General features: G+C 41.0%; 1 protein-coding gene across 2 annotated transcripts in view; it reads left to right on the plus strand.

Annotated features, from left to right (window-relative positions):
- Nucleotides 1-25,684, plus strand: part of PDE7B (phosphodiesterase 7B) — a 251,668-nt gene that overhangs the window by 149,109 nt on the left and 76,875 nt on the right. The window contains exon 1 of one of the 2 annotated variants that reach the window (XM_018556950.1): nucleotides 3,889-4,158. The exons of the other annotated variant lie outside the window; for it this stretch is intronic. Coding sequence (XP_018412452.1) covers nucleotides 3,921-4,158 — 238 coding nt within the window. The 5' untranslated portion in view covers nucleotides 3,889-3,920. Of the gene's footprint in view, nucleotides 1-3,888; nucleotides 4,159-25,684 lie in introns of those variants that run through there. 2 annotated transcript variants of the gene reach the window in all.

Genomic DNA, 25,684 nt, shown 5'->3' on the forward strand with positions numbered 1-25,684 from the left:
TGTTGCAGGTTCACAACCTGAGCCAGCACTACAGGAAGAAGCACCCAGCTGCAAAGGGAAATTCTCCCCCAGCATGAGAAATTTGTTATAAACAAATTCCATTATTTATTTACTTATGTAGGCTTTTTTGAGTTTCAGGATAGCCAACAGGCAGGCCTTGGGTTTTTTCCTTTTGACGATAAAACATCTAATGAGTAAATCAGATCATTTCTGCACCTTGGACTACTGCTGTGTGCTTTATTTTAGAAATCATCCAACTGACTGGAAGTCTTTTTCTATTAAAGTTAGTCAAATATTGATTTGAAGATACAGCACCAAAACTTTAGATATGTGTATTGATCTGTATCCCCATAGCTTCTTGTAAAATATGTCTTCTCTCTGCCCCCCTCACAGCCACTGGATATTATACTCAGCGACGCTGTCAGAAGCTGCAGTGGAGGAGAAAGCATTAGATTGACAGAATATCTTCCTTCAATAAGAGAACGCAAGGCATTGTGGGATGATAGTGATGAGACATCTTTAATGGAGGACATAGGTGGGGAGGGTAGACCTCTTTGGGACAATGTTTCATGTTATACACATGGTCAGATTCTCCAACCCATGTATTTGTAATATCCCCTTCGCACACCGTACCATTATACCCCAGGATGCAACAGATGTGGAACAACTGGTTGATGGAGCCACAGTATACAATCTAGAAGATGTGTTGTCCGCACACCATTCTGCTTTGGAACATTATGTTTATTCATATTCCTTTAACATAATATGTGAGTGCAATGTTCTGGAGCCTCACTGGACCACTTCGTCAGGCAAAGTGTTTGATGATGTCCATTGTTCCTCCAGCCCCACAACAAAAGGTCTGTACCTCTGTACAGACCTGGGGATGGAATGTAAGCAGCACACAAGCCTGTGCATTGCACCCACAACACCCTGATTGCAGTGGCAATGCTCTGCCAATTATACATTTTTTCAATGTGGGTGTATTTATTAGTTTTCTTTCAAAAGGTGGCCTATGCCTTTACAATTTTGCCTACTGATAAATAGTGTACAGAACATGAGGCCAACATTAAAAAAAAAATGCAGTACATTGTTTTATACTTTAAAGAACCTGATCTATTGAGCCGACGTGTGACAGTTTCATTGTCACACGTCGGCTCGAACTATGAGGCTGAGTGATTTTCACTCACCTTATAGTTCTCCTTTAAGTGACAGAGGTGACATTAAATGCAGGCAGTGCTATTGTTTCAAGCATAGCTTATATTAGTCAGGCTGTGAAGAGCATGAGTAACACACATTTATAATTATTGGAAATGATCGTTATCACAAAAAGACACTCTACCTAGCATTCTGGAAAAAGTGCTTGCGGGTGATAGTTCAGCCATTTGAAGGGAAGAAAATTAAAGGGTGCCAAAACCATTTTCTGACAGAGTAGGAAATGGGAAATGGTTAACACTCCTGTCTGGGGGTTTTTTTTTTGTTTGTTTGTTTTTTTCTGTCTGTGTTCAATATGGAAGTTTTCACTTCCTGTCCCAGGGAAACAACAGGAAATAAGAGGAAATATATCCAAAATGAAGGCAAATTTCCTCTTAGACCAGGGGTGGGCCCTCCAGCTGTGCTTTAACTACAAATCCCAACTAGCCTCTACCTCCGCGAGTCATGCCTGTAACTGTCAGTCTTACAATGCCTCATGGGACTTGTAGTTCCACAACAGCAGGAGGGCCAGAGTTGCCCACCCCTGTCTTAAACTGTTGTCACAGGAACAGGTGTCCCAATAGGGTTGCCACCCGTACGGGAACCGCGGGCCCACCCACCCCGGGCACAGTATTCAAAGCGGACCTGTGGCTCCATAAGAAAGCTGCTGGCTACCGGTATTGTGACGGCCGCAGTGCTCATCTGCCTGTCTCCTCCTCCTGTGGCATGATCTCCTTCCAGCTCTGACATCACATCCTGCAGGTATGGTACCGAGGGAGGACAGAGACCGAGAGCGCAGGCACGGGCAAGTTTTTACAGTTCATGAATGCTGGGGGCTGGGAGAGACACTGGGAAGAATTTGTATTGCATTTACATTACATGTCACTGAACAGTGTTGAGTGATACGCTGTGTGATTGCAATACACATGTTACTAATACATCCATGTACTTGTACTACCTGATAAATCATACATTGAAATTTAAATAAAAAGTCTTCTTGTATGATTTATTAAGTAGTACAGAAGAAATGTGCCAAATGTAACATAACTGCAGTAGTGTTAAAATCAGGCAGTGAGAGTCGCAGATACATATATATGTATATATAAAACAATCTAAATATAATAAATACAGAATCTAAAATATATCTAAAAAATAAAATAAATATTAATATATACTTTTATATTTTTTATATATATTTCAGATTTTAGTACTTATTTTAATTAGATTTTTTTTCTTCATATATCTGCGGCGCTCGCTGGCTGATTGAGCCCACCTAAGAGTGCACACAGCCCACCTGAGAGCCACACAGCCCACCTGAGAGCCACACGGCCCACCTGAGAGCCACACGGCCCACCTGAGACTCCGCATAGCCCACCCAAGAGTGCACACAGCCCATCTGAGAGCCGCATAGCCCACCTGAGAGCCGCATAGCCCACCCAAGAGTGCACACAGCTGACCTGAGAGCCGCATAGCCCACCTAAGAGTGTACACAGCCCACCTGAGAGCCGCATAGCCCACCCAAGAGTTCACACAGCTGACCTGAGAGGCGCATAGCCCACCTAAGAGTGCACACAGCCCACCTAAGAGCCGCATAGCCCACCTGAGAGCCACATAGCCCACCTAAGAGTGCACACAGCCCACCTCAGAGCCGCATAGCCCACCCAAGAGTGCACACAGCCCACCCGAGAGCCGCATAGCCCACCCAAGAGTGCACACAGCTGACCTGAGAGCCGCATAGCCCACCTAAGAGTGCACACAGCGTACCTAAGAGCCGCATAGCCCACCTAAGAGTGCACAGAGCCCACCTAAGAGCCGCATAGCCCACCTAAGAGCCGCATAGCCCACCTAAGAGTGCACACAGCCCACCTGAGAGCCACATAGCCCACCTAAGAGTGCGCACAGCCCACCTGAGAGCTTGCACATGCCACCAAGCCACCTGGAGATATCAGGGCACCAACCCAGAACAACACAAAATATATTGCTTCATATTATTTTGTATTGCTGTATAATGCATTGCTGTAGTCCTTACTCCCTATCCTGGCTGCCTCTCCTCACTATCCCCCCCTCCCCCCCCCCAAAAAAAAAGTGCAGTGTATCCCATTCTCTACCAGATGTAGCTCCTGCCTATGGGTGCTCCCAGTGTCAGTGGCTGGTATCTCCAGTATTTAACAGGCAGACAGGAAGAAGAAGAAGAAGAAGAGCTGATTGCTGAGTTACACAACATGTACTGGGCTTGTGGCTGCAGCTCTGATTCACTTCTCCCTCTCTGCTGACTCTGCTATGTGAATCACTATCTTTTCCCTTCCAGCTCGGCTCCATAGACAAGCTAAGCTAGACAGCCAAGTCTTACTTGTGCTGGAGTGGAAAGCAAGGAAGGAGAAGGTAAAGGAGAGGGGAAGGAGGTCATTACATAGCCTTCCAGTGGATCAGCTCTAATGCCCTGATCATAATGCAGTGAGAGAAAGCAAGAGCTGGCTCCTTGCCAGCACACGGGGATGAGCCAGCTGGGCAGCCAGCTCCTCTGTCAGTCGTTTGAAGTGTGTTTGCTGTGCAGGGGCACATGTCACCGAGTTCCTTTACATCATCCCAAAGTGGCACCGAGGAGAAATGAAAGAATGAGAACTTCTTGCTGCGATCAGTTCATGAGAGCCATCTGACAGACTTGGATCCAGTGGAAGGATCGCAGAGTTTTGTCCGGTGACAGCAGCAGGGTGACAGCTCTCCCTAGGATGCCAGTGCTGGACAGATGCTTCAACTCAGCCGATGTGGGCAGGAGCTGGAGGACAGGTGAAGTGCTTGTACCCACCTACATGGGGACTTTACCAGCCTATCACTCGGGAAGTCTGAGCTGCGAGCTGCCGGAGATTATAGAGATGGTGAAGCTTCTCTGGAAGTCTAAGAACGGACTGCAAAGTGTCAAACAAAGGGGGCTGCTGGCCAATGAAGATGCCCTGGGGTCTCTACCAGGTAATGTCCCTGTATGTCTTCATGGGCAGGAATGTTTAACTGTAACTTGTAGCACTGCTGTCAGAGGTCTACATTCATTTCAGTGGAAACATCAGGTAGTCTATGGAAATGTATTTTTAAATTAAATTTAAATCAATCGATCAAATTCATTTCATTTTCTGGGGTATTGTGGTCAGTGGATAACCGAGTGCACCTTGGGGCTCATTTAAAGCCCATCTCCAAGTAAATAAAAAAAAAAAAAAACAACTAACCTTGATGTGGGACTACCCCTGCAATGCAAGGGTTAATTGCTTGTTTTTGCCTAGTGGTGTTGTAGAGAGGACTTTTACTTACCTGATCTCCGCTCCCCCGGCGGTCAGTGCTTACCTTTCTCCCCTCCATTCTGGCTTGCGAACTGTTCATCAGTATCCTTGTGTATAATGCAGGGCTATGGGCTAAGAGCCCAGATGAAAAAAAACTACCCTTGCAGTGTGGCTACCCCACACTGCAAGTGTTACCTGCTCATTTATGTTACCTGATCCTGCTCTCCCAGGGGTCAGCACACGCCTCATCTCCCCTACTGTCTGGGTGCTGGCATCCTCATGTGTAATGGCTATAAACCCTGCGTTGTATATGATGATGTCAGTGGATCTCCAACCACCAGAGCATAGGGGGGAAGAGGATGCAGGTGCCGGTCTTGTAGCATTTGGGAACAGAGATCAGGTAAGTAAAAGACCTTTACACCAGTCTTCTCGACCTAAATGAGCATTACCTTCTGCTATGTACTAACTGAGGATCGTCATTAAGATTTAAACACTGTTTTTTATGCTAGGTAGTGGGCCTCATTTGTAGGGCCTTATTTACTAAGTGTGTAAGCTCACTTGCTGTGCCTCTGCTTTTGGATGATGCTCTAGGGATAGCCTAATCTGACTTATTAAAACCAAATATAATGCGCTTGCACGTGCACATGCTATACCTGCACATTACTGGTTTAAGATTATGCGCACGAGTCAAGCCTACATCCTCACAATCCTAACCACCTGTTTAAAAGCGTACACGTGCTTACATCACAGGAGCACAGGGAATTTTATTTTTTAAATCCCCAACATATACACAGAGGAGCTTGCAATCAGGTGACCTTAACATTCAAGTCAGTCAGTATGCATGTGTGTGCCTAGCTTTTGGCATATAATCCCCTTGATTTGTTTGATATGTTCGCCAGCCATGTGTTTGAAAAATCTGTGCAAGTGTGTGCATATTTTGTGCATATCAGCCAGGGGATGCATACATACCCATGTCCATGTGTAGGAAAAAAAAGCATTGCTGTACTGAAATCATTGGAACAAGCATCTGACAATCAAATTAATTAAGTGAAATCAATTAAATATTGAAAATGCTGATAACTGAACTCACATTAAACAGTACATTGACAAATTATCTGAAGAAGACCACCATAGATTTTAAAGGGGATACCCTGTGTTACCAAAAGACAACAGTCCTGTTCACGTGAGCGGAGGGGTTAGTTTGTGTCAGGTGTAAAAAGTATGGAATGTTTTCTAATCTGCTCAACTAATTGTTCGCTGTACAACAATTTTTAAGGCCTCCTATAAAAATGAGACAGTGGCGACTCAAATAATTTAGAAGTCTAAATGTTTTTTTATAGGTCTACTGTACTATGGGGTCTATTTATCAATGGTCTCACCCAAGATTCACACATCTTTTATCCAAGATTCACAGTTTTTAAAATGGAATATTATGTAAAAGTTGGGTGAATCTTGGGTGAAAACATTAATAAATAGACCTCATGTCTTCTCTTGGCTCGTTCTAGGATTTTTCATTTCTTGTTTCTGGCAGCACTAACCAGTGAAATACAAATGTGTTACAGTCAAGTTTGACTATATAGTTCCATGGTAAACCTGCAATGTTTCAAGGCAAAATTAAGAACAAAAATGAAAGTTTGCACTTAAGAAAAGTATGTTCATTATAAACCATTTTGGTGCTTCGGTTTTCTCTGTATTATCTTTAGCAATGTTTCCCTAACCATCCCTTAGGAGCATTAGGAACTTATTTACTAAAGAGTCATCTTCACTTAAGCATCTATTTACTTTAAATGCTTGGATTCACAGGAAAGGTCTCTTTTTTTCCAATTTCCCCGAAATTGTTTAGATGTTTGAAGTGAACACAGGCTAGGCTGAAATTTACTCCTTTCATTCTTATATAGATAGAAAACAAAAAGGGACTTGTTGTGGTGCCTTGTAGGACTGGTTCTTACGGCATCTACACCATGCCAGAATTCGCAGGCCTATTTAGTTACATTGTCCCATATCAACAGTTTATCAGGATAGAATGCACCTTCGGTAAAGCATTGCAGACCCAGGAGATATATAGCTTTGGGACACATAGGTGCTCAATGCACTTTCACATCCTGTACATCCTTGTGTTTGCAAATTGTAATTATATCAGCTCCTAAACGTACATATTGTTCACACTCTGTTTACAACCGAAAACATGTAGTGCATTTTAGCCTTCGGTGGTTGGGAGGTTTGCCTCAACTTGATACTGTTTCTCACATGGGTCATGACACCAACTATTGTTTCACAGATATTCACTCTGAAGGTGCCCATACACTCTTCGATTTTCGTTCAGAAATCTTCCACGAATGGTCTTTTGAAAGATAATCGAACAGTTGATGGGACATCAACGGTTTTATTTACTGTAATCCCACTCAAATTTTCTTGAAGGGTGAGGCTGGAATTTTTTTTTTGAATCAAACAAAAATCAATGGATTAGTAGCGTTTCCGTACGAAAACAATCACAGCAAGAACACTGCACATGTGCGAAAGCGAAAATACGTTCTGTCGATCGACACAATTTGGTGAGTTGGTATTGCTAACAAATGATTATCGAAATCGACATTGGTCTATGCTTGATGGGCTATTTGAGCTAGAATTGAATGAGGGTTCTTGGCAGCAAGGGACATTTCCAATTGAAAATCTATAGGTGTATGGCCAGCTTGAGTTTGTGAATAAACAGAAGATACCCTAAAGGAAAATCACATGTCCAATCAATCAGTACTGCCAAAGATATTGGCGGCCAAAATGACTTGCCAAAGAGAGGCGTGGGAAGACTTTTTTTTTAAGGATATGCCTAAATATATCTGTTGATCTGTCTACAGTGGTTTATCTACTGAGCATTTTGACATTCACTGTAGATAACCTCTGTTTACATAATATCCATCTTGGATTCATCTATCTTCATCATGCTAGCACATTTTCATGACCAGTCATATTACAGCCTTTTATTTGACTACAAAGAAATAAGTTATAGTCAATAAAGGTACAAAATCAAATGTAGATTAATGTTCTCCACCACCACCACAACCATCACCTTACAGAGAAACTATTGGAAAGGCTTTTAGAATACCAGAGGTTTGCTTTAGCAAACCTGTGACCCTTTCATGTAAAAAAAACCTGTTCTGTATATTCTGAATATTTTTTAGACTGAAATCGGAAAACACTGATTTAAACTTACCGGCTCAGAAAATTGAATGGAACCAACAAAAGTTCTAGCAAATGTTTCTTTTCAGATGAACTAATGGTCCTCCAGCATTAGTCATTTTAATTCCAATAATGGAATTTCTAATTATTCGTTTGAGATCTGTAATTTTGCTTACAAAAATAAAAGCAGTTTCCTCCATTTTAGTAATAACATGGTGGTTAAATTGGATTTTTGTTATGGTTGGTTTCTAGGGAGAAAAAAGGGAATGTTTTATGGGGATAGGAATGCAACTGTTTCATGGCATTTAAGTTTAGTGATCTGTCTCTTTAGGTTGGTAACCTACAGATATTTTCAATTTTTATTCTGCATTCTTTAAATACTTCTGGCTATATTTTGCTGCATCTGTCCATCAGCTTAATGTGGTGACTGTTTAAACATGGACAGGAAAAGGAAATCATTTAGATACTGTAGATTATATGATTGCACCAAGCAGCAAATGACTGAATGTTTTAAAGTCAACATGCCATATCAAATATACACATGCACTCTAAAAGACATCTGTTGTCCGAGGGGTTACTGGGCCTATGGCAACTCTGAAATCATATACTGAACCCTTGGAACCCTGAGCACACAGATACTGAGGCAATGGTGCTTTAATAATCTGTTTCACCAAAGATTTTCTCGTGAATGCCTTCTTTATTGAAATGTTTAAGAGAAACTATAAAGGGTATCTATGGTCAATAACTAAAAATAAATATGTATTTCTATATTGTATTTCCATACGTTCTAGCCCACTCCTAATAACCATATCCATCGAGAAGCTTGTAAATTTACTAAGATCCCATATGATGTACTTTCTCAATGAAGTGACACAATTTCTCTCAGCCCTATGAATATGCACTACTCTGTGTCACCACTCTATTTAAGCCAGCCATCTGAACTTCCCACAATGTAACATTATCATTGTTTGCTGAATGCAGTGCATTATGGGCTATGTAGTCTTGAAAAACCACGTTAAACAGCAGGAAAAGAGATGCAAAGCACACTGGGAATCCAGGAAGTTGTTGAAAGTGACAGGCAGACAGAAGGCAGCATTCACCATGTAAAAGGAATTTTTTTCGTGTAAGCTTTGATTGCATTATCAAAAACAACTCTAGTGTGTATTTCTATTACAATGCTGATGTTATAACAGGATAGTGTATGCTGTGACTTTACAACTCCTTTTAATTGAAAATTCAAGTTGTTTAGCATTCCCAAGACTGTATTATGAATTAATGATCATGGCAGATGATGCCAAAGAACCCATGAGAATAGTCTGTCACCTTGGCTAAAAAAAACTTTAATATATCAAGTGCAGCGCTCCAATCAATAAAGTATGCAAAACAATGCAAACACATCAATAATTATGATCATAACAATAAAATGTAATGTGCATCAAATTGTGCATAAAATTACATACAAATAGCATAAACTAGAAGTGCCCTTTACCCACATGAGCTAAGTGCACCAGATTTTGAGCAATCTTTGTCAACTTTTCAGTGAACATATAGTCCCACACCCATGAATAGTATCCTGTGCAATTATAAACAGTCTTTATCAGCTTTTTAGCAAACAAATAGTCTCAAAATGGTGAGTGATATCCAGTGCAGACGATATTCAAATAAACTCTTCCACTTCAGTACTCTTCAGGTGTACCCTCGCCTTTAAAGATGGACCTAGGTTCATACACCAAAGGTCATCCAGAGCTCTTATGCAACCATCAGCTTTCCCTAGGATTATCCCTCCTCTGCTGGTTTCCTCTTATTCTCAGGCACTCTTCCAATGCAGGGCTAGATAGCTCTCAAAAAATAAATAAAGCAAACCTCCATACCTCCTGTGTATTTATTGAAAGAAATAAGAATGCACTCACATTAGGAGGATAAACAGCGCATAGATATTGGCATGAACACAGCTAGCAGGATATCCCACACAGTCCACCTGAGAGTGACCCTGCAGAGCCCACCTTAGACTCTCTATGGTCTCTTACCTTTCAGCCCTGATCTGATGTCAGCCTCCTCCATCGCCGGGCCCCGCTTCCTACTCCTCCATGGCCACCGGCAGGCTCCGCCTCTGCCATCAGGCCCCACCTCCTCCACTGCCGCTGGGCTCCCCCTCTGCAGCTGCTGGCTGTCACTGACTCAGCAGCAGCAGGTTGTCAGTGATTTGAACAGCAGCGTGTTCCTCCTCACAGCCGCTAGTGACAGCCAGCAGCTTACAGTGCCATAGTGACCCAGGCGGCCCGCACGGCATCAGGGGGACCCCTTTGTTCCTCATCCTGGCTGTGCCCTGGGCCCCATAGCGGCCCCCGGGGTCGCTATGGCGATAGTTCCACCACTGTACTAATCTGATATGCAAGTGTATATATACTTCTACACCAGGGGTGCCAACAAGGTCGATCGCGATCTACCAGGATCTGGCAGCCGGCGCCTCTCTCTCCCCTTACTGCTCGTCCGTTCTGTCACAACGGCTCCGACAAAGCCCCGCGGCTGAAGTGCTCTTTCACTTCTCGTCGGATCCTCCGCTGCCTTTGCCCGGGAGAGCAGCGGGGATGCAGAGGAGAAGCTGAGCCCATTTGTGCGTGGCCGAGCGGCAGAGGATCGGTACATGTCAGTAGTATGTACCAATCCTCTGTGCAGGACAAACACTGGAGCGATCGTCTGATCACTCCAGTGTTTGTAAATAACTGGGGACACATATATAAATGAATGAACAGGAGGTGATTTACATCACCTCCTGTTAATGCATGAGTTTCTCAATGGGGAGAAGCACTCTGTACAGAGGCTCCTCCCCATTCAGAAACTGCTTGATAGTAAAATATTTTCTAAATGAATGGGAAGCCTCTGTGCTGCAGAAAAAAAGATTGAGGACTCAATTTCTTTTTCTATTTTAAAAGGGAAATATCAGGGGGCTTTTTAGACCCCTAATATTTCCCCGAAGCCCCCCCAAGAGTAAAAAAAAATTACGAAAATTTAAAATAAATAAATAATGAAAATAAAATAAAAAATAGTAAAAAAATAAATTAAAAAAACGTTGTTTTTTTTCTTGCATCAGGCGCAAAAGGATCGGGCTACGGCTATGCTCCCGTGGTGCTCGTGTGGCTGCCGGCTGAATGTGTTAGACGCTGCAGATGGAAAGGTGCAGGACACCCCATGTGCAACGTCGGCCACACGAGCACCACGGGAGGACAGGACGCCGGGACATGTAGGGCGCACTGGAATGTAAGCCGGCCGACTCTCTGCGTTCAGGTGCGGGAGGGGGTGTGGAGCTGTATTGAAGTCAATGGCATCGCCCACATTGCGATCGCCCGCACTCGGAACGCAGGCACATAAGTGCCTGCATTCCGGTCCAGTGCAATCTGCAAAAATAGTGCTCGCAGCATTTTCACGGATCGCACTGGACTGGAACACAGGCACTAATGCAGGCGATCGCACTGTGGGCGAGGGGCCTGCCTGCGGAGCCTGGCTGCGGTGCCATTGACTTCAATGCATTGCCACGCCCCCTCCCGCCCCTGAATGCAGGTGTTTTTTCGTTGGTAGATCTCAATGAGCTCGTCATTTGAAAAGTAGATCTCCAGACGAAAAATAGTGGGCGCTCCTGTTCTACACTATTAAGGCTTTTGTCTTGCAATCTGGATCTGATAGATTTGACCATAAATTTGTAAGCTTGGATCCAGCAAGAAGATCTGAGTTCATATACATTGTATACTAGCAAGTTACTTGTCTGGTTATTAAATGGTCTGTCTAGCTGACAGTTCAGTTTAAGGGTGGCCACTAACCATGTTAAACGGCTAGAATGAGCTACTGTCATCTTATGTCTTTTGTTACCATAAGGCTTTTCTCAGTGACAACTACCCATGTTAAAAGGCTAGAATCAACTTCTGTCATCTTATGTTTTTGGCTAACCCTAAGTTTTCTAAGTGAGCACCCTGAAACAGGGTTGTTATTCCACATCCCTTACACAGAGGTTTTATGGGGATCTTTCTCCTCCCGTCAGGACACTCAATGGGTGTGTTGAGACAAACCAGGAATTCTCTATGACTCCCACTCAAAATTGAAATTTCAGGGTGATTCAGTCTCAATTTATTATTAAACATAAGTTTTGGGTGCATTGCCACTTTAAATTCAGTTCCAAATGCATATTTTCTGCATATTTTTTTGCTTATTATTATCCAGAGATATAAGAAAATTAGCTCTTCTATGTCTCCTGCATTGCAAAAGTTATATAGTAACTAGTGGTGTAAGCAGCAATAAAAAGGTTCTCATAATAGCTGAGTTACAGTGCTTTTCTGTGTATAGTGTAATGATGGTCATACCCATGGGTCACTCTCAGCTATAACACTCTGTTTACAGTATTGCACACAAATTACTCTTTTTAATAGCAAAGTACCCATAGAAATAGTTAACTAAACACTCTGAGGGGAATTTATCAAAACTGGAGCAGATGGAATCTGGAGCAGTTGCCCATGGCAATCAATAGCTTCTATCATTCATTAAAGGCAACTTTTACCCTCACCTTAACGTTAATTAAAGCACTTACCTTAAATTTTGTCTCTTAATCCGATCTTCTGATGTTTTCAGCCTTCTCTCCAGTGCTGCGGCGGGTGTCCGATCCAGCGCTGACTCCTCTGGGCTTGCTGACACTTCCTGTCCCACGGTGTCTGCATTCTGGTGCACGCGTCCATAGACTTACCTTGCGTCCTTTCTCACATCCCAGCCGAAAATGTGAACTGCGCATGCGCGCGCCCCAAGATCCAATGTGGCCGCCCGAGAATTTTCACATTTTCAGACAGGAGTGCGTGGGGAAGACACAGGTAAGTTTAAACCACTGTTAATGGTAAATGTGAAAGAGAAGGGCTCTGATGTGAAAGGAGGGGCTTTGATGTGAAGGGAGCTCCTGGTGTGAGAAGGGGGGGGGGCTCTCATGTGAAAGAAGGGGATTTCATGTGAAGGGAGCTCCTGGTGTGAGAAGGGGAGGCTCTGATGTGAAAGGAGGGGCTTTTATTGTAAAGCAGGGCTTGTGATGTAAAGGAGGACTCTGATTTGAAAAGGGGGATTCTTATGTAAAAGGGCGGGGACTCTGATGTCAAGTGGGGCTCCTAGTTTAAAGAGGGGGACTCTGATGTAAAGAGGGAACCCCATGGTTTTCTTTGTATTTTTACATGGAGTCCACCTTTAAATCCATACCAGATCCCTATCTGGGATAAGGGTCTGGTAGGTATTTAGGATGGGCCACATGTCACTTTTTGTATTTTTACATTTACGTTTTTTATGTAACGGTTAGACTGGGGTGCCTCGAAATTTTGCATACTTTGACTGAAGAAAGGTTGAGAAACTGCGCTACCTGTACAAATCTCCCAAACAGGGCAGACTGGAGAAAAAATGAAAACAGGCTTCTTTCTGTGCTAGAATGTGCTAGAACTTTGTGCACTAGGGGCGGTAGTGGTGTGCGAACAGCAGAAAAATGAAAACAGGCATCTTAATGCGCCCAGAGGTTTCATAAATTAAGCCCTTTGTGTTGTGGTTCCTTGCCCCCTTCATCACTGCAGAGAGGGACCAGGTATATGACACATCCAGTAGTGTTGGATGCTGAAGATCTCTTTAAGAGAGTGAAGTCTGGCAACAACATTGCTTTAACACTTTTCCATTTTTTAAGAGCCTGTTTGCTGATCCAGAATGATTATAAAGGGATTGTGAATATCCTGATCAGATTCTTGAAATGCAAGTGAGCAATCATCTTAACCTGATAACCTCACAGAACAAGACTGAGCATGGAAAGTAAACACTTGGCAACTGTCTATGTGCCATGACATCACTGACAAAAATAACCCTGGATACCTGGACATCATCTGCGTATACACTTTTGCCTACTTTAGTCGATGCCTGGTGGGTAAAGATCTAATTTCAATGATCCATCTTTGGGAATCTGATGCTCTCTGTGTGACATCCTTATACGTGAGAGTACTATCTATATTTTAATGATAGTTTTAAAGAACTGTTAAAGTATATTGGCATTTAGTTTGCTAAAGTGTATGTCATCAACAGCTGCCTATTTTTAACAATACTGGTTTTTACTTTTTTTAATCTTTTGTTTTTGCTGCTGATCTTCTGCAGCAACTTTGCATGCACTTCCTGTCTAGTTGCATGCACTCCACGTTTCCTGATGATGACAGTGGACCATGCCTGCGTAATGTGTGTTGACATGGCCATTTGTAGTCTCCAACCAGAAACCTGTGTAACAGGGTAACAACACAGAAGCACAGTCAGGAGACATGGAAAGAGCATTGTCACCCTATAACAGGAAGTGTCTGAACAAGGATCTCCAGTTGTTCTAATGAAAGCTGTAGATGCAACAAATATCAAATTGAGATTATTGAGATTACATTAACATGTTAAAGTTTCAATGAGATATTTTTGATTGCCTTGAATATACCAAGGAAATATATAAAAGATGATGTTGAGTCACAGCGTGACTGATAAGAGTATATGGGAGAACAACATCAAGCTAGATGGTGTCACATAACAGAGAACTGGTCAGTGCAAGCCATCTGCCCCCAGTTCAGTATCTTGTCAAGCACATGATGAATCCCTAATAATTACTGTATTCCACTTAATAGCACATACTTGTGAAATATGTAGCTTATATATCAAGGTTGAAAAGTGTCTCTTTTGTATGTATTGAAGGCAGTATTTTCTCACTTTAGTGTCAAATTATGTAAATTTGCAAGCATATACATTTCACAAAGCACTGCTAGTCCCTGTAGGCTCGTGAGCAATATCTATAAATAGCAAGCTATGGATGTCAAACTTCAGTAACATTGTAGTATGGTACAGGACCCCACACTAAAAAAGTCTAGCATACACTAGATATATTGCTTATCCTCCTGTAGGCGTCAGTTTAACCCAGTTGTCTGTAGGTCCTTTGAAACTTTAAAAAGAAAAGAAACATTTTTTTTTATGGTGAATAATGGCAAAAATCCAATTTTTGTTATTAGAGGTGTGCATAGTAACTATGCAAATCTCCATGTTCATAAGGATTCTGTTCATTATATGGTCTTGTTTTTCAGGAACTCTTGCTTATCTAGGTGCTTGTTGTCATTTTGTTTTTCATCAGTGCCAGGGGAGATACTGTAGGTGTGGCATCTACTACTGCAGCTTTGTACTTGTTTAGCCATTGATAAATGCAATGATTGTATTGCCTAAAATGGACTTTGCGGTAACTATATAAGTCAACATGAATACACTCCTGACCTGTCAAAATATACAGCAGTTGTGCCATTTTTTTCAAAACAACTCTACCTTTTACTATTAACAAACATCCTTGTGCTCCAGCCCGGTAACTTTACCTAGCCTGAGATGATATCATCTGTCTGCTGCAGGCAGAAGGACGCATTTCCTCAGTCTTTGCTCCCGGGGGGCAAAGACTGAGGAAACTTTGTAGCAAGAACTGCATAGGCACTAGTGATGAGCCGAACACCCCCGTGTTCGGTTCTAACTCGAACTTTCGAACATGGAAAAAGTTCTAACTCGAACTTAGAACTCAATGCAAGTCTATGGGGGTAGAACTCAGAAAGCCTTATATGCAATTTATTGGCCATAAAAAGTGTATGGGGATCCGGGTACTGCCCTGGGGGACATGTTTTTCTGAAAAAAACACTTTTAAAAAATAAAATTTTTAAAGGAGCAGTGATTTAACATCACTTAAAATGAAACATTAAAAATTCCTTTAAATATGGTGCCTGGGGGGTCCCCTTTCACTGACCGTAAAGTGGCGCATCTGTATGATGTATAGAACCTGCTGAAGCAAAAATGACGTTTATATACATTTTATTGATATTAATTATGCCTAATGAATGAATGCCGCCCCTGGATGATGCCTGAGCAAAAATTGAGCCATTCTTCTTGAGAGAAAAACAGATGAAGTCATTGTTAGGAGGAGTACTGTGATCTCTGTGAGAGTTCATAAATACCCAAAAGTGTTACACTAACACATTACTTAACATCCGTTGAACATAAAAAATACAGTATATCTGATGCTAGGTATGCTTTTACATCTATATAATATTGGTAACATTTAATAACATATTATAATTATGTTATATACATTTTAGATTATTTTATGATATATTTACAGCTGCTAGTAATATAAATTGAATTCGTTTTTGGTTTTGTTTTTTATTTCACAGCATGGATTTTGTTTGTAATCTACTGCTTTAATAATAGCCACTTAAATATACCTTTCCTTTAAACTAGTTTATTTTAGATAGGCCAGGACAGTTTTCATTGATGTTGTTTTTTCTGACAATGAGGTGTAAGTATTGTTAGTATCTTAAATGGCCTTATTATATAATGGCATTATAATGGTTGACATGTATACATAGATGCATGCATATATCTGCCATAATTCATAATACAAACTCTGTGTATGGAGCCAGCTAGTCATTATTAAAAATCTGTATGCAATGCATATGGATTAGTCATAGCCCAGCAAATGTGTGTCACCCTAAACCATAAAGATGCACTTCTAAAGTCGTAAGGGCAGCGTCGTAGACATTGCAATCATCACCCACTCTTACTTATTATGACCTTTTGCACTTAGATCAGTATCACAGAACTTATGAGGCCACAGAAATGTTGGGCTCCAAATAGTTCCAAAGGGATTACATTATCTTGGCTTATATTAAAAATGTTAGATGACTATCATCAACTCATTGACTCCACATTGCCTGGAATACAAAACCAATCATATGTTTCCTGTGTGCACAATAAATATAAATCTTTTCCTGCGGCACTTAGTCGGAGTGGCAACATTTGCCTTCTACAGCCAGGGTTTAGTTCAGGGCATTAAAATAGCATTGTATTATTCAGCGTGGGTGTCTAGTGTTCAGCACCGGATGAAATACAGTGTAAATACATAGTTTGCATGTACCAATGTGTACATTATAGGTCCAGTTCTATTGCCATATAAGTGTTTCTGAGGCATGTTTTATAATCCTGAGAATCTGAGTGGGCTGTTGGTTTATACAGTAGGATACAGTATTTAGCAGTGTTTATAATACGAACTGACACTTTGCTGGTTAAAGAAAATGTGCAAATGAAGGATTTGGGAATAATGTTAAGTTATGTCCCCGTGTGTTCAGAATCCAAGGGTGGCCATAGCATGTTTCCACCCAATAGGCTCAATTCACAGAGCTTTAACATGAGGATAGGGATCTTTATTTTAGCCATATGATTATTCAAATCTCATTGGGCTCAGCTAGAAATAATTGTCACTTTTTTTAAACTAAAAATTCTTATCCTTGTGTGCTAGCTGTGTGAAATGAGCTCAATGAACGCTAAAATTCTGCTTTTATTGGAGCCTCAAATACATATTGGATACAGATCTATGCATTCTGAAACAAGTCCAATGTCCAATAATAATGGAAAATCATCTAAGTTAAAATGCAGCGTTGTCTCAATCAGTATGTTTCCCTTGCTTCTTTAGAATTAAGAAATAGAAAGATTACAAACAAACAGGGACCTAAAATAATGTACTGAATGATGTATTACAGAAAGATTTTAAAAAAGCGTCTTTTAACTTAATGTATTTTTTATTGGTTTATTTTAGAATTCCCTCCATTTATGTTTTTGGTAGAGCTGGAGAGTATTTGGTTATTCTTCATGTTATTCATTGCTATCCATGAATCAAAACTTAGCAGGGGTAATGTCCTGCCCCTCTGCAGCCCAAAGTACCAAAAATATTGACAAGGCATTCTGCTTTTTAATTTTTCCATATATCTTCTCTTGTGCACACACTGTTGTGCCCAGCAGAACATCATATAGTTACATAGTTAGTCAGGTTGAAAAAAGACACAAGTCCATCGAGTTCAACCTATAGAGATATGAAAATGTTTGTCATATATTGGAAGGGGTGTACATGAGCTAAAATATAATTGGCAATGCTAAATAGCCTTTGCTCAAGTGCCAAAAGGACTGTCCATGTCAGCTGCAGCTGCATAATCTTGGAGGAAAAGTATACAGACTGACAGGTAGAGCAGATGTCTTCAAACCTACGCCTGGGCTTAGTTATAAATCATGTTATTTCACTTTTAATGAGCTCTGGTATTTTTGTGTAGTAAAAGCCTACAAGGAAAATATACCAACTATGAGCTAATGCTCATAGTTGGTATATTTTCTTTGCAGGCTTTTAAATTAAAGTCCAATTGACCTTTCAGTTTAAATCAGCCGAACATTTTCAGGTGCATCAAAGCAAAAGGTGCTTAAAGTCTTACATTTTATTTCCTTTAGAAAACAGCCACAGTGATAGAAAAGCCTATTTCTTGCTAGCATACTGTAGAGAAAGGCCCATGTGCTCTTTGTGGAAGCAGTGGTCTTTCCACAGAGATCTGACACGCCCACTGCTGAATCAGAGTTCAAGCTCTCCAATCAGCAGAGAGCATAAGCTTTGATGTTTGCAGAGGTATAGGTCTGATTCATCAGGGGGTCTGTCAGACCTCTGCGGAGAGACCACTGCTTCCACACAGAGAGCAAGAATCCTTCTCTACAGCATGCTGGCAGCGGACAGGATTTCATACTCCAGCTGTGGCTGCTTTCTGATTTAAACTGAAAGAATTAGAACTATATATTAACACATAATTCTTATGCCAATTATGCTTCTCTCATACTGATCACTTCATATATTGGACTGGGTGAAGACTGACATTTTGAATTGGTGGGAATCAGTTTGCATGATGAACACATCTGTCAATGTTAAGCATATAATTGGGGAAAGGAAGGTTTAGTAAGAAACCTGAGTGTTGTGAAGGAGGGTCCCCTACTCTTCTGTATTAGCAAAAGTACAATTTTCCCCAGGAAGGGGACGCCACCATTCCTTCAAAAGATAAAAAAAATATTTATAAAAAATATATTTATTTATAGAGATACTAAAATTGTGTATAACAAAACATATCCAAAATATTGTATCAAAAAACACACACACACACACACATATATATGGCTGCATTCCGCTAATAATTCTTTGGCAGTATATTATGGAACTTTTACCTCATAGCTATTTCGCATAGCTATTCCTCCAGCTATTCCACCATTTTGGATATGTTTTGTTATACACAATTTTAGTATCTCTATAAATAAATATATTTTTTATAAATATTTGTTATATATTTTGAAGGAATGGTGGGATCCCCTTCCTGGGGAAAATTGTACTTTTGCATCTGTCAATGTTAGCAGTCACAGATCAGCTGTTTCTGTTGTCCCTCATATGATCTGCAGTTTCATCTTGGGCCCTGAACAGATCTTTATAAAGCAATACACAGACACCCAGATGTTAGCGTTCACATTAATGTGATCACTTAAACTGGCAGGTTTTCGTGAGGAATAAAGAATATTTGACTAGAATACCTAAATAGCCTAAAATACCCATTCAATTTTGTCCCATTCTCACAACAGCCAGTTAATTTGCACAGAAGAAATGTACATGCGGTTTCACTGGAGGAATAGCTATGCGAAATAGCTATGAGGAAAAAGTTATTGACCCCGATGTAGGTACATTTCTCAGAACTTCAATGCTAAAGCAACTGCTTTTCTTATGTATGAAACAATGTATTCTTTTTGTAAGGCATAGAGTATGACTTGTTGGAGTTAATCCAGTACCTTGGCATGCAGGTTCTTGCAAGTCTCATAAAAATAGGTTAATATTGTACAAGGTACGTGTAAAGAAAAATGTTTTATACCATATATAGACCTTTTCTGTGAATTATTATACATAAAAGAGGAGTTGGAATTGCAAGACAACATAGCTAGTCTATATACGCTGGGGTAATTACAGTTAAAGATGTGTATTTTATATGTTGTAGCACAGCAAGTAAATATATGAAGTCAACATTTTGGTGCACTTCCTCAAAGTGCTGTCTCCAGATGACTGCTTGTTTTATTCCACAAACAAGTTTCATACAAACAGTATGTTTGAAAGAGTTCTGTGTTTTTGCATTGCTATTTTTTTATGGGTAAAGGAAGGATGACCTTATGTATCTTATCATAAACATACTGTATAAGCATATTCTAGAGAGCTTGATGTTCATATATACTTAGTATGAAATATTTACCCATATATGCCAGTGAAATGTTGAAACGCTATTGATATATGTGTATTCTTGGTACTACATTTTACCTTGCAGACACATTCCACCTTCTAGTGGTAAAGCCTTAAAGCAGAACTGTAGGTGTAGGTGCAAAAAAAAAAAGTTATACTCACCCAAACCTCGCAGCGCTCCCTCCAGTCTCCCCTCCGCCGCTGCATCTACGAACTGTCATCCTCATGAGAACTGGCATCCTCACGTCCTTAACACTGTGTATAGAACATGATGACTCAGGGACCTTAGACCGCTGCAGAGGAGGGGGAGAGAGGCTGTAGGGACTTATCTAAGAGCAAGCACAACTTTGTTATTTTTGACCCTAGACAAAAAAAAAAAACACTTAACCCTTGCAGTGCGAGGTTAGCCCCACCACAAGGGTTAAGAAAAATTTTCCCTCGGAGTTCTGCTTTAAACCCCGTCTGCCACTAGGTATTGTCAAATTGTAGGAGGACCGCTGGCAACCTCTAGCCTTTTAAAGTCACACTTGCTAATCCTTTATTTGGCAAAGGGCTTTTTTACACTGTGCCGAGGGCCATACATAGTAAAAAAAACGGTATACAGATGTGTGTCCCTTGATGCAGACAGTCTGCATCTAGGGACGTACAGTACATCCTTACCTACATGCACGTATACACTCAGATGTTTACCAGCATATGGATGCACCCTGTCACTGATTTGTACAGACAACTGCATGCAACACCTATGACTCCCGGGTGCAGAAATATAGCCGTTTTTATTACCTTGCATGGCCCTCTGTGCCTGTGTGAATGATCCCTAAAGCGAATAAAATGATCCAGGTCAGAAGCCATAGAACAGCAGTGCTTTTGATCGAATCTTCAAATGTCTCCCACAGAGAACAATGTATGTTACCAATTTATGCATGCATCATGAGACAGCAACAAAGAAATGGAAAAAAAATAATATTTTTCACAGCGTCATGGAGGTTGGAGATGTTCAACACAGACATGGGCAAATATTAGCGCAGTTGCACTAGGACTGTTTCGGTCATGTGACATTTTAAATAGGTGCTTCAGGACTGAAGGGGCTGTCGGCTTTTTGAGCAATTATGAAAACATTGTAAACTTTATACAGTATGCTTTCAAAAGGCCTGGGTAAGACTTGATATGATGCTCACTGGAATGATCTTAGGCTAGGCTATCAGAATGCTGACAATGGGATATATAGCCAGACAACTGCTCTGTCACGCACATCTAGGCTTATGCAACATAATTTATACCACACATGTTTTGTACTGTGATTTGTAAAAGGCTTAAGACCTGTCACTAACTGTATGTAAACAGGATTTTCTAATGATATTTACACATTTCCACAGATTAGCACCATGTCTTTAGGCACTTGTACAGGGTATACTATTAATGTATCTTCTGCTATTTCCAAGCTGGTTTTATAGTAGATGGAGACTCTGGCAAAGAATGATGACTGAGTACCCCCTGAGGAAAGCAATACCATGGATTCTGGAACAATGACTTGTAGGGTCACCCTACAGCTTCATGACAAATGCAGACTGATACATCATTCCAGCCATTTGTATGTCTACAGAAATTACAGAAAGGGAACAACACATATTAAAGTTTCACAATACGTTAAACGTAATCAACAAAAAATACATATTGTATATTTGTTTTATTCCCGTGGTTTTGCTTCCACCCTTACCTGTCATAAAATTAAATGTACTTAACCACTTGTGTCCCAGGTGCTATTCTTAACGAGGACAGGGACAGCGACTCCCCACTGGCATCTAGTGCTGGAACTGCTGGGAAAAGCCATCAGCTCCTGGCTTCTGATCCTTCTAGGTTGCTATAGAGAAAAAGGTCCGGGCAATTAGGTAGTTAAATGAACTTCTAAAAAACAAAGTTTCAATAACAAGGCCAATTATTAGCTTGCATCAATGTGACAAGCATTGCTATTAAAGCTTGCCTTTTGTTAGCTGTCACCATAGAATTATCCCAGGTCATCAGAATGTAAACCTAGAACCCAGGAATGTTTTATCTTTAAATCTGCAGTGTAAAAACAAGTTAAGTCTGATGAGGTGTATAACATTTTAAGGAATGCTGTACTATCTTTAATATTTACACTTTCATTCATGCCAAAAAGTATAGCTCTGGCTATACTTCCAGTGTTCTATAGAAATGGCCAACTCGTCGAAAAACTCCAATTTCGTCACTTACGGTAAACAGAAAGACTCGAGGAGCTCTGAACATCCGCGGTGCGCATTTTCACAATACTCGTCGAGTTCTCCAACAGCTGTCAGTGCAAAAGCGCACACAACATTCCAGCTTCTAGAAGGCTCGTTGAGTTTCCTAACTGCTGAGTATTGGGAAAATGCGGCTGTACAGAGCTCCTACAGTCTTTCTATTATGTAGTCTAAGGCCCCATTCACATGTAGCGACATACCTTTGCAGCGGCGGGGATAGCGCGACTTTCGGGGCGACGTTCCAGCGACAATCCAGCGACAGTAGCGCGACCTTCTCCGTCGTGCTCCATAGAAAAAAGCAAAATCAGCCGAAAAAAGGGTCCCGTAGAAGCGACGCGCGACGAGCGACGCGCGACATGGAGCTAAGACAGCTCCATTGACTATCATTAGCCGGCGATATCGCGGCGGAAATCGCGCGATAAGTCGCTACATGTGAATGGGGCCTAACGCTGTCTTGTTGAAATCTCCTGCAGGCAAGTCAACGGAAGTGGAGTCATTGGACATTTCGACGAGTTGGCCATTTCAATAGAACACGGGCCATGCGAAAGACGAGCTTGTTATTTTTTCATCCCTCCTCTCCTCTTTCCTACTTTGTATTCTGTTAAAGATTCTCAGAATACAAAGCATTCTGTGACTGGACAAGAGAACACTGTGGCTTTCATGTATAAGAGCTACAATTCTCATAGGCAACAGCTATACTTCCTGACATGAATGAAAGTGTAAATATTCAAGATAGAAGGATGTTCTTTAAAGTGTCATACAACTCATTAGACTTAAGTTGTTTTTACACTGCAAATTAAAAAACAAAATCCTGGAGTTCTGCTTTAAATCTGAAATCCTGGGTAAAGAAATATTGTCTAAATCAAATAGACATGTGTATTATTACTTGAATTGTGGTTTCCTATACTGTAATTCACTGTGAAGTAGCTCCTGCAACAAAGACTTGTCACAGCTGCTCTCTCTCTCTCTCTTTGTGCAGGGTGACTGGTCTTGTACCTGCCCCCCTCTTGTAGTTTTCTGCAGGCAGTCTGTAGTGGGGAGCCTGCTGGGTCCCTCCCACAGCTCTGCTCTCTCTCTCCTTGTGCAGGGTGACAGGTCTTGGATCTGACCCCCTCTTGTAGTTTGTGCAGGCAGTCTATAGTGGGGAGCCTGCTGGGTCCCTCCCACAGCTCTTCTCTCTCTCTTTTTGCAGGGTGACTGGTCTTGTACCTGCCCCCCTCTTGGGGTAGTGGGGAGCCTGCTGGGTTCCTCCCACAGCTCTGCTTTCTGTACAGCCTATATTCAGTGCAACGACAATGTCACCTTTATTTTTACAAAGTAATAACAGGGTTTACAAAGATATTGGTGCACACACAGTGCATTCATATCATTAGTGACTAGAGAGGAATATATTTAAAACAGGGCTTGTAATGTGCAGGTGATCAGTGTTTAAAATAAGTGAAATTTACTAAAGCTGGCCATACAGCTATAGATTATCTGTAGATTTTCTATGGTCATATGGAAAAACAGATTCCTCCATCTATGCTAAACTGTGTGGATGGAGGAATCTCCTACTTGGCCAAGCTTCAGTATCTTGTTAGTCGGCCCCGCTGGCTGTCAAAACACCTGAACAATAGGATTGGATGCAGGCATTGTTCAGGTATTTTGAGAGCCAGCGGGGCCGACTAACAAGATACTGAAGCTTGGCCAAGTAGGAGATTCCTCCATCCACACAGTTTAGCGTAGATGGAGGAATCCATTGCACTTTTTCCATCTGACCATAGGACATCTGCAGATAATCTATATGTGTATGGGCAGCTTTATACACTAGATTTAAACTGGTTTTCATTTAGATTTTTTTCTTGTTTGGATTTACACAACATACATAACACTGTGAAGGTGTAAGTCAGGGTGGGTAAAACCACATTTTGCTTTAATTATAGCTTTCTTTTGGAGTAAGTCTGAATCCTGCAGATTTTTGAATGATTGCTCTAGCTCTTTCAGGTTGTGTAGGACTGTTGGTAAAAACAGATTCTCTATTAGATTATGCTCAGGGCTTTGTCTGGGGTATTAGGCTATTGGCTTTGAACAAGTCCAGTATAGCTTTGGATGTGTTTACAGTCCCTTCTCCTTATCTCATTCCACGGTGATGCAAAACATCAACCACAACAAAATGCTGTAATTACTATGTTTCCCATTAAGAATTACATTCTATGAGCAGTGTTGGTTTTCCAACACAAACGGGGGTTGTGCTTAGGTCAGAAATGTTGGTTTTTGGACTTGTTAAACCAGAGAACCTTTCCACATATCTGCTGTGCCTCCCACATGCCTTTTGGCAGACAAAATTTTCCCAGCAATCTTTTTGTCACTTTTCCACAATGCTAAGATTTTTGAACGTCCAGGTTATAGTTGTCTCATAGATGCACATGCATTTTAGAGGTGCGGAGGAGGTGACATTTACAATGAATGGCACAGCATTTCACCATCGCATGTAACCTGCATTACCACACATTGACATAACATTCGTTTAGCACTTCTTATGGCAATGCATTTGGTGTAAATGGGCCCTTATAGTGTAGGATTTTGTTTTTGAACCCAACCTGGATTCTACCTTCCCAGAACTTGTTTTGATATGCTCCTTGGTGTTCATGACTTAATGGGGCTTAAAGCGGACCTTTACCTATTTCATTAAAATAACAACAAACACACGTTTAGAAATGTTTAGTAATGACAATCTACAAACACATTCTTCTAGATAATTGCATGCTTTGTATTCTTTGCATACCTTATTTCTCTTTTCTTCCCCAGTCTTCTGACAGTGGCCATGTTGACTAAGGGCAGATTATTAGCTCTCCTTTGACTTCCTGAACATTGGCACATGTGACTAGACACGTGATCATGCACATCATCTCAGGGGAGGAAAATGCCTGTCCCTGAGATGAGATTTCCCAGCAATGATCTGCTGATGTAGCCTTCACAGGATTCAATGCTTGGGCAAACTGAAGTCATTTTGCCCTTTCAAAGCAGGAAGTGAATGCTCTGCAAGTGTAAGTATTTCAAAATCACAGCATTTTACACCTGACATGTCTATGTTATTACTAATCACCATACATAGAGGGATGCAATGGTAGAATTGTATTTTTTTATTGTAAAGGTCTTTAACAGCAAAGGGGTGAATGTTTATGCATTCATGATGCTCAGGTTTTTATCTGCAAATCATTTGGAAAGTTATGTACATTTATTTTTTCAATTTCAGCATTCTGGACTATGTTGTCAAAATAAATCTATTTTGAATGCAGGTTGTAACATTACAAAGAATGGAAAATTTTAAGGGGGTAGTGGCATTTTGAAGCACACACTTTCCCTAGTGAATGACCTTTCAAGTGTGTGACAGTTTCAACATCCAAATCACTCTGCATCTAAGCATGCAAACACTCTGCCAAGTAGATCGACCTTGTCTAAAACGCCTGCTGGTCACTTTTCTGTGATGTCAAATTGCCCATTACAGACTTCTATCTGAAGTCACACAAGGTCCATGGGAGTTCACATCACTAGTTTTGGATCAGTTGCACAATTAAACAGCTTATACAGTGCAAACAAGGTTTTTAAGACTTGGATGACAGATATCTGCATTATATCATGCTACATTTCTGTCTCATTAATTTAGCTTGTGTTTTTAGAATCCA

This window comes from Nanorana parkeri, unplaced genomic scaffold, assembly GCF_000935625.1.
Source record: "Nanorana parkeri isolate BGI_ZX_2015 unplaced genomic scaffold, ASM93562v1 scaffold259, whole genome shotgun sequence".
Classification (NCBI taxonomy): domain Eukaryota; kingdom Metazoa; phylum Chordata; class Amphibia; order Anura; family Dicroglossidae; genus Nanorana; species Nanorana parkeri.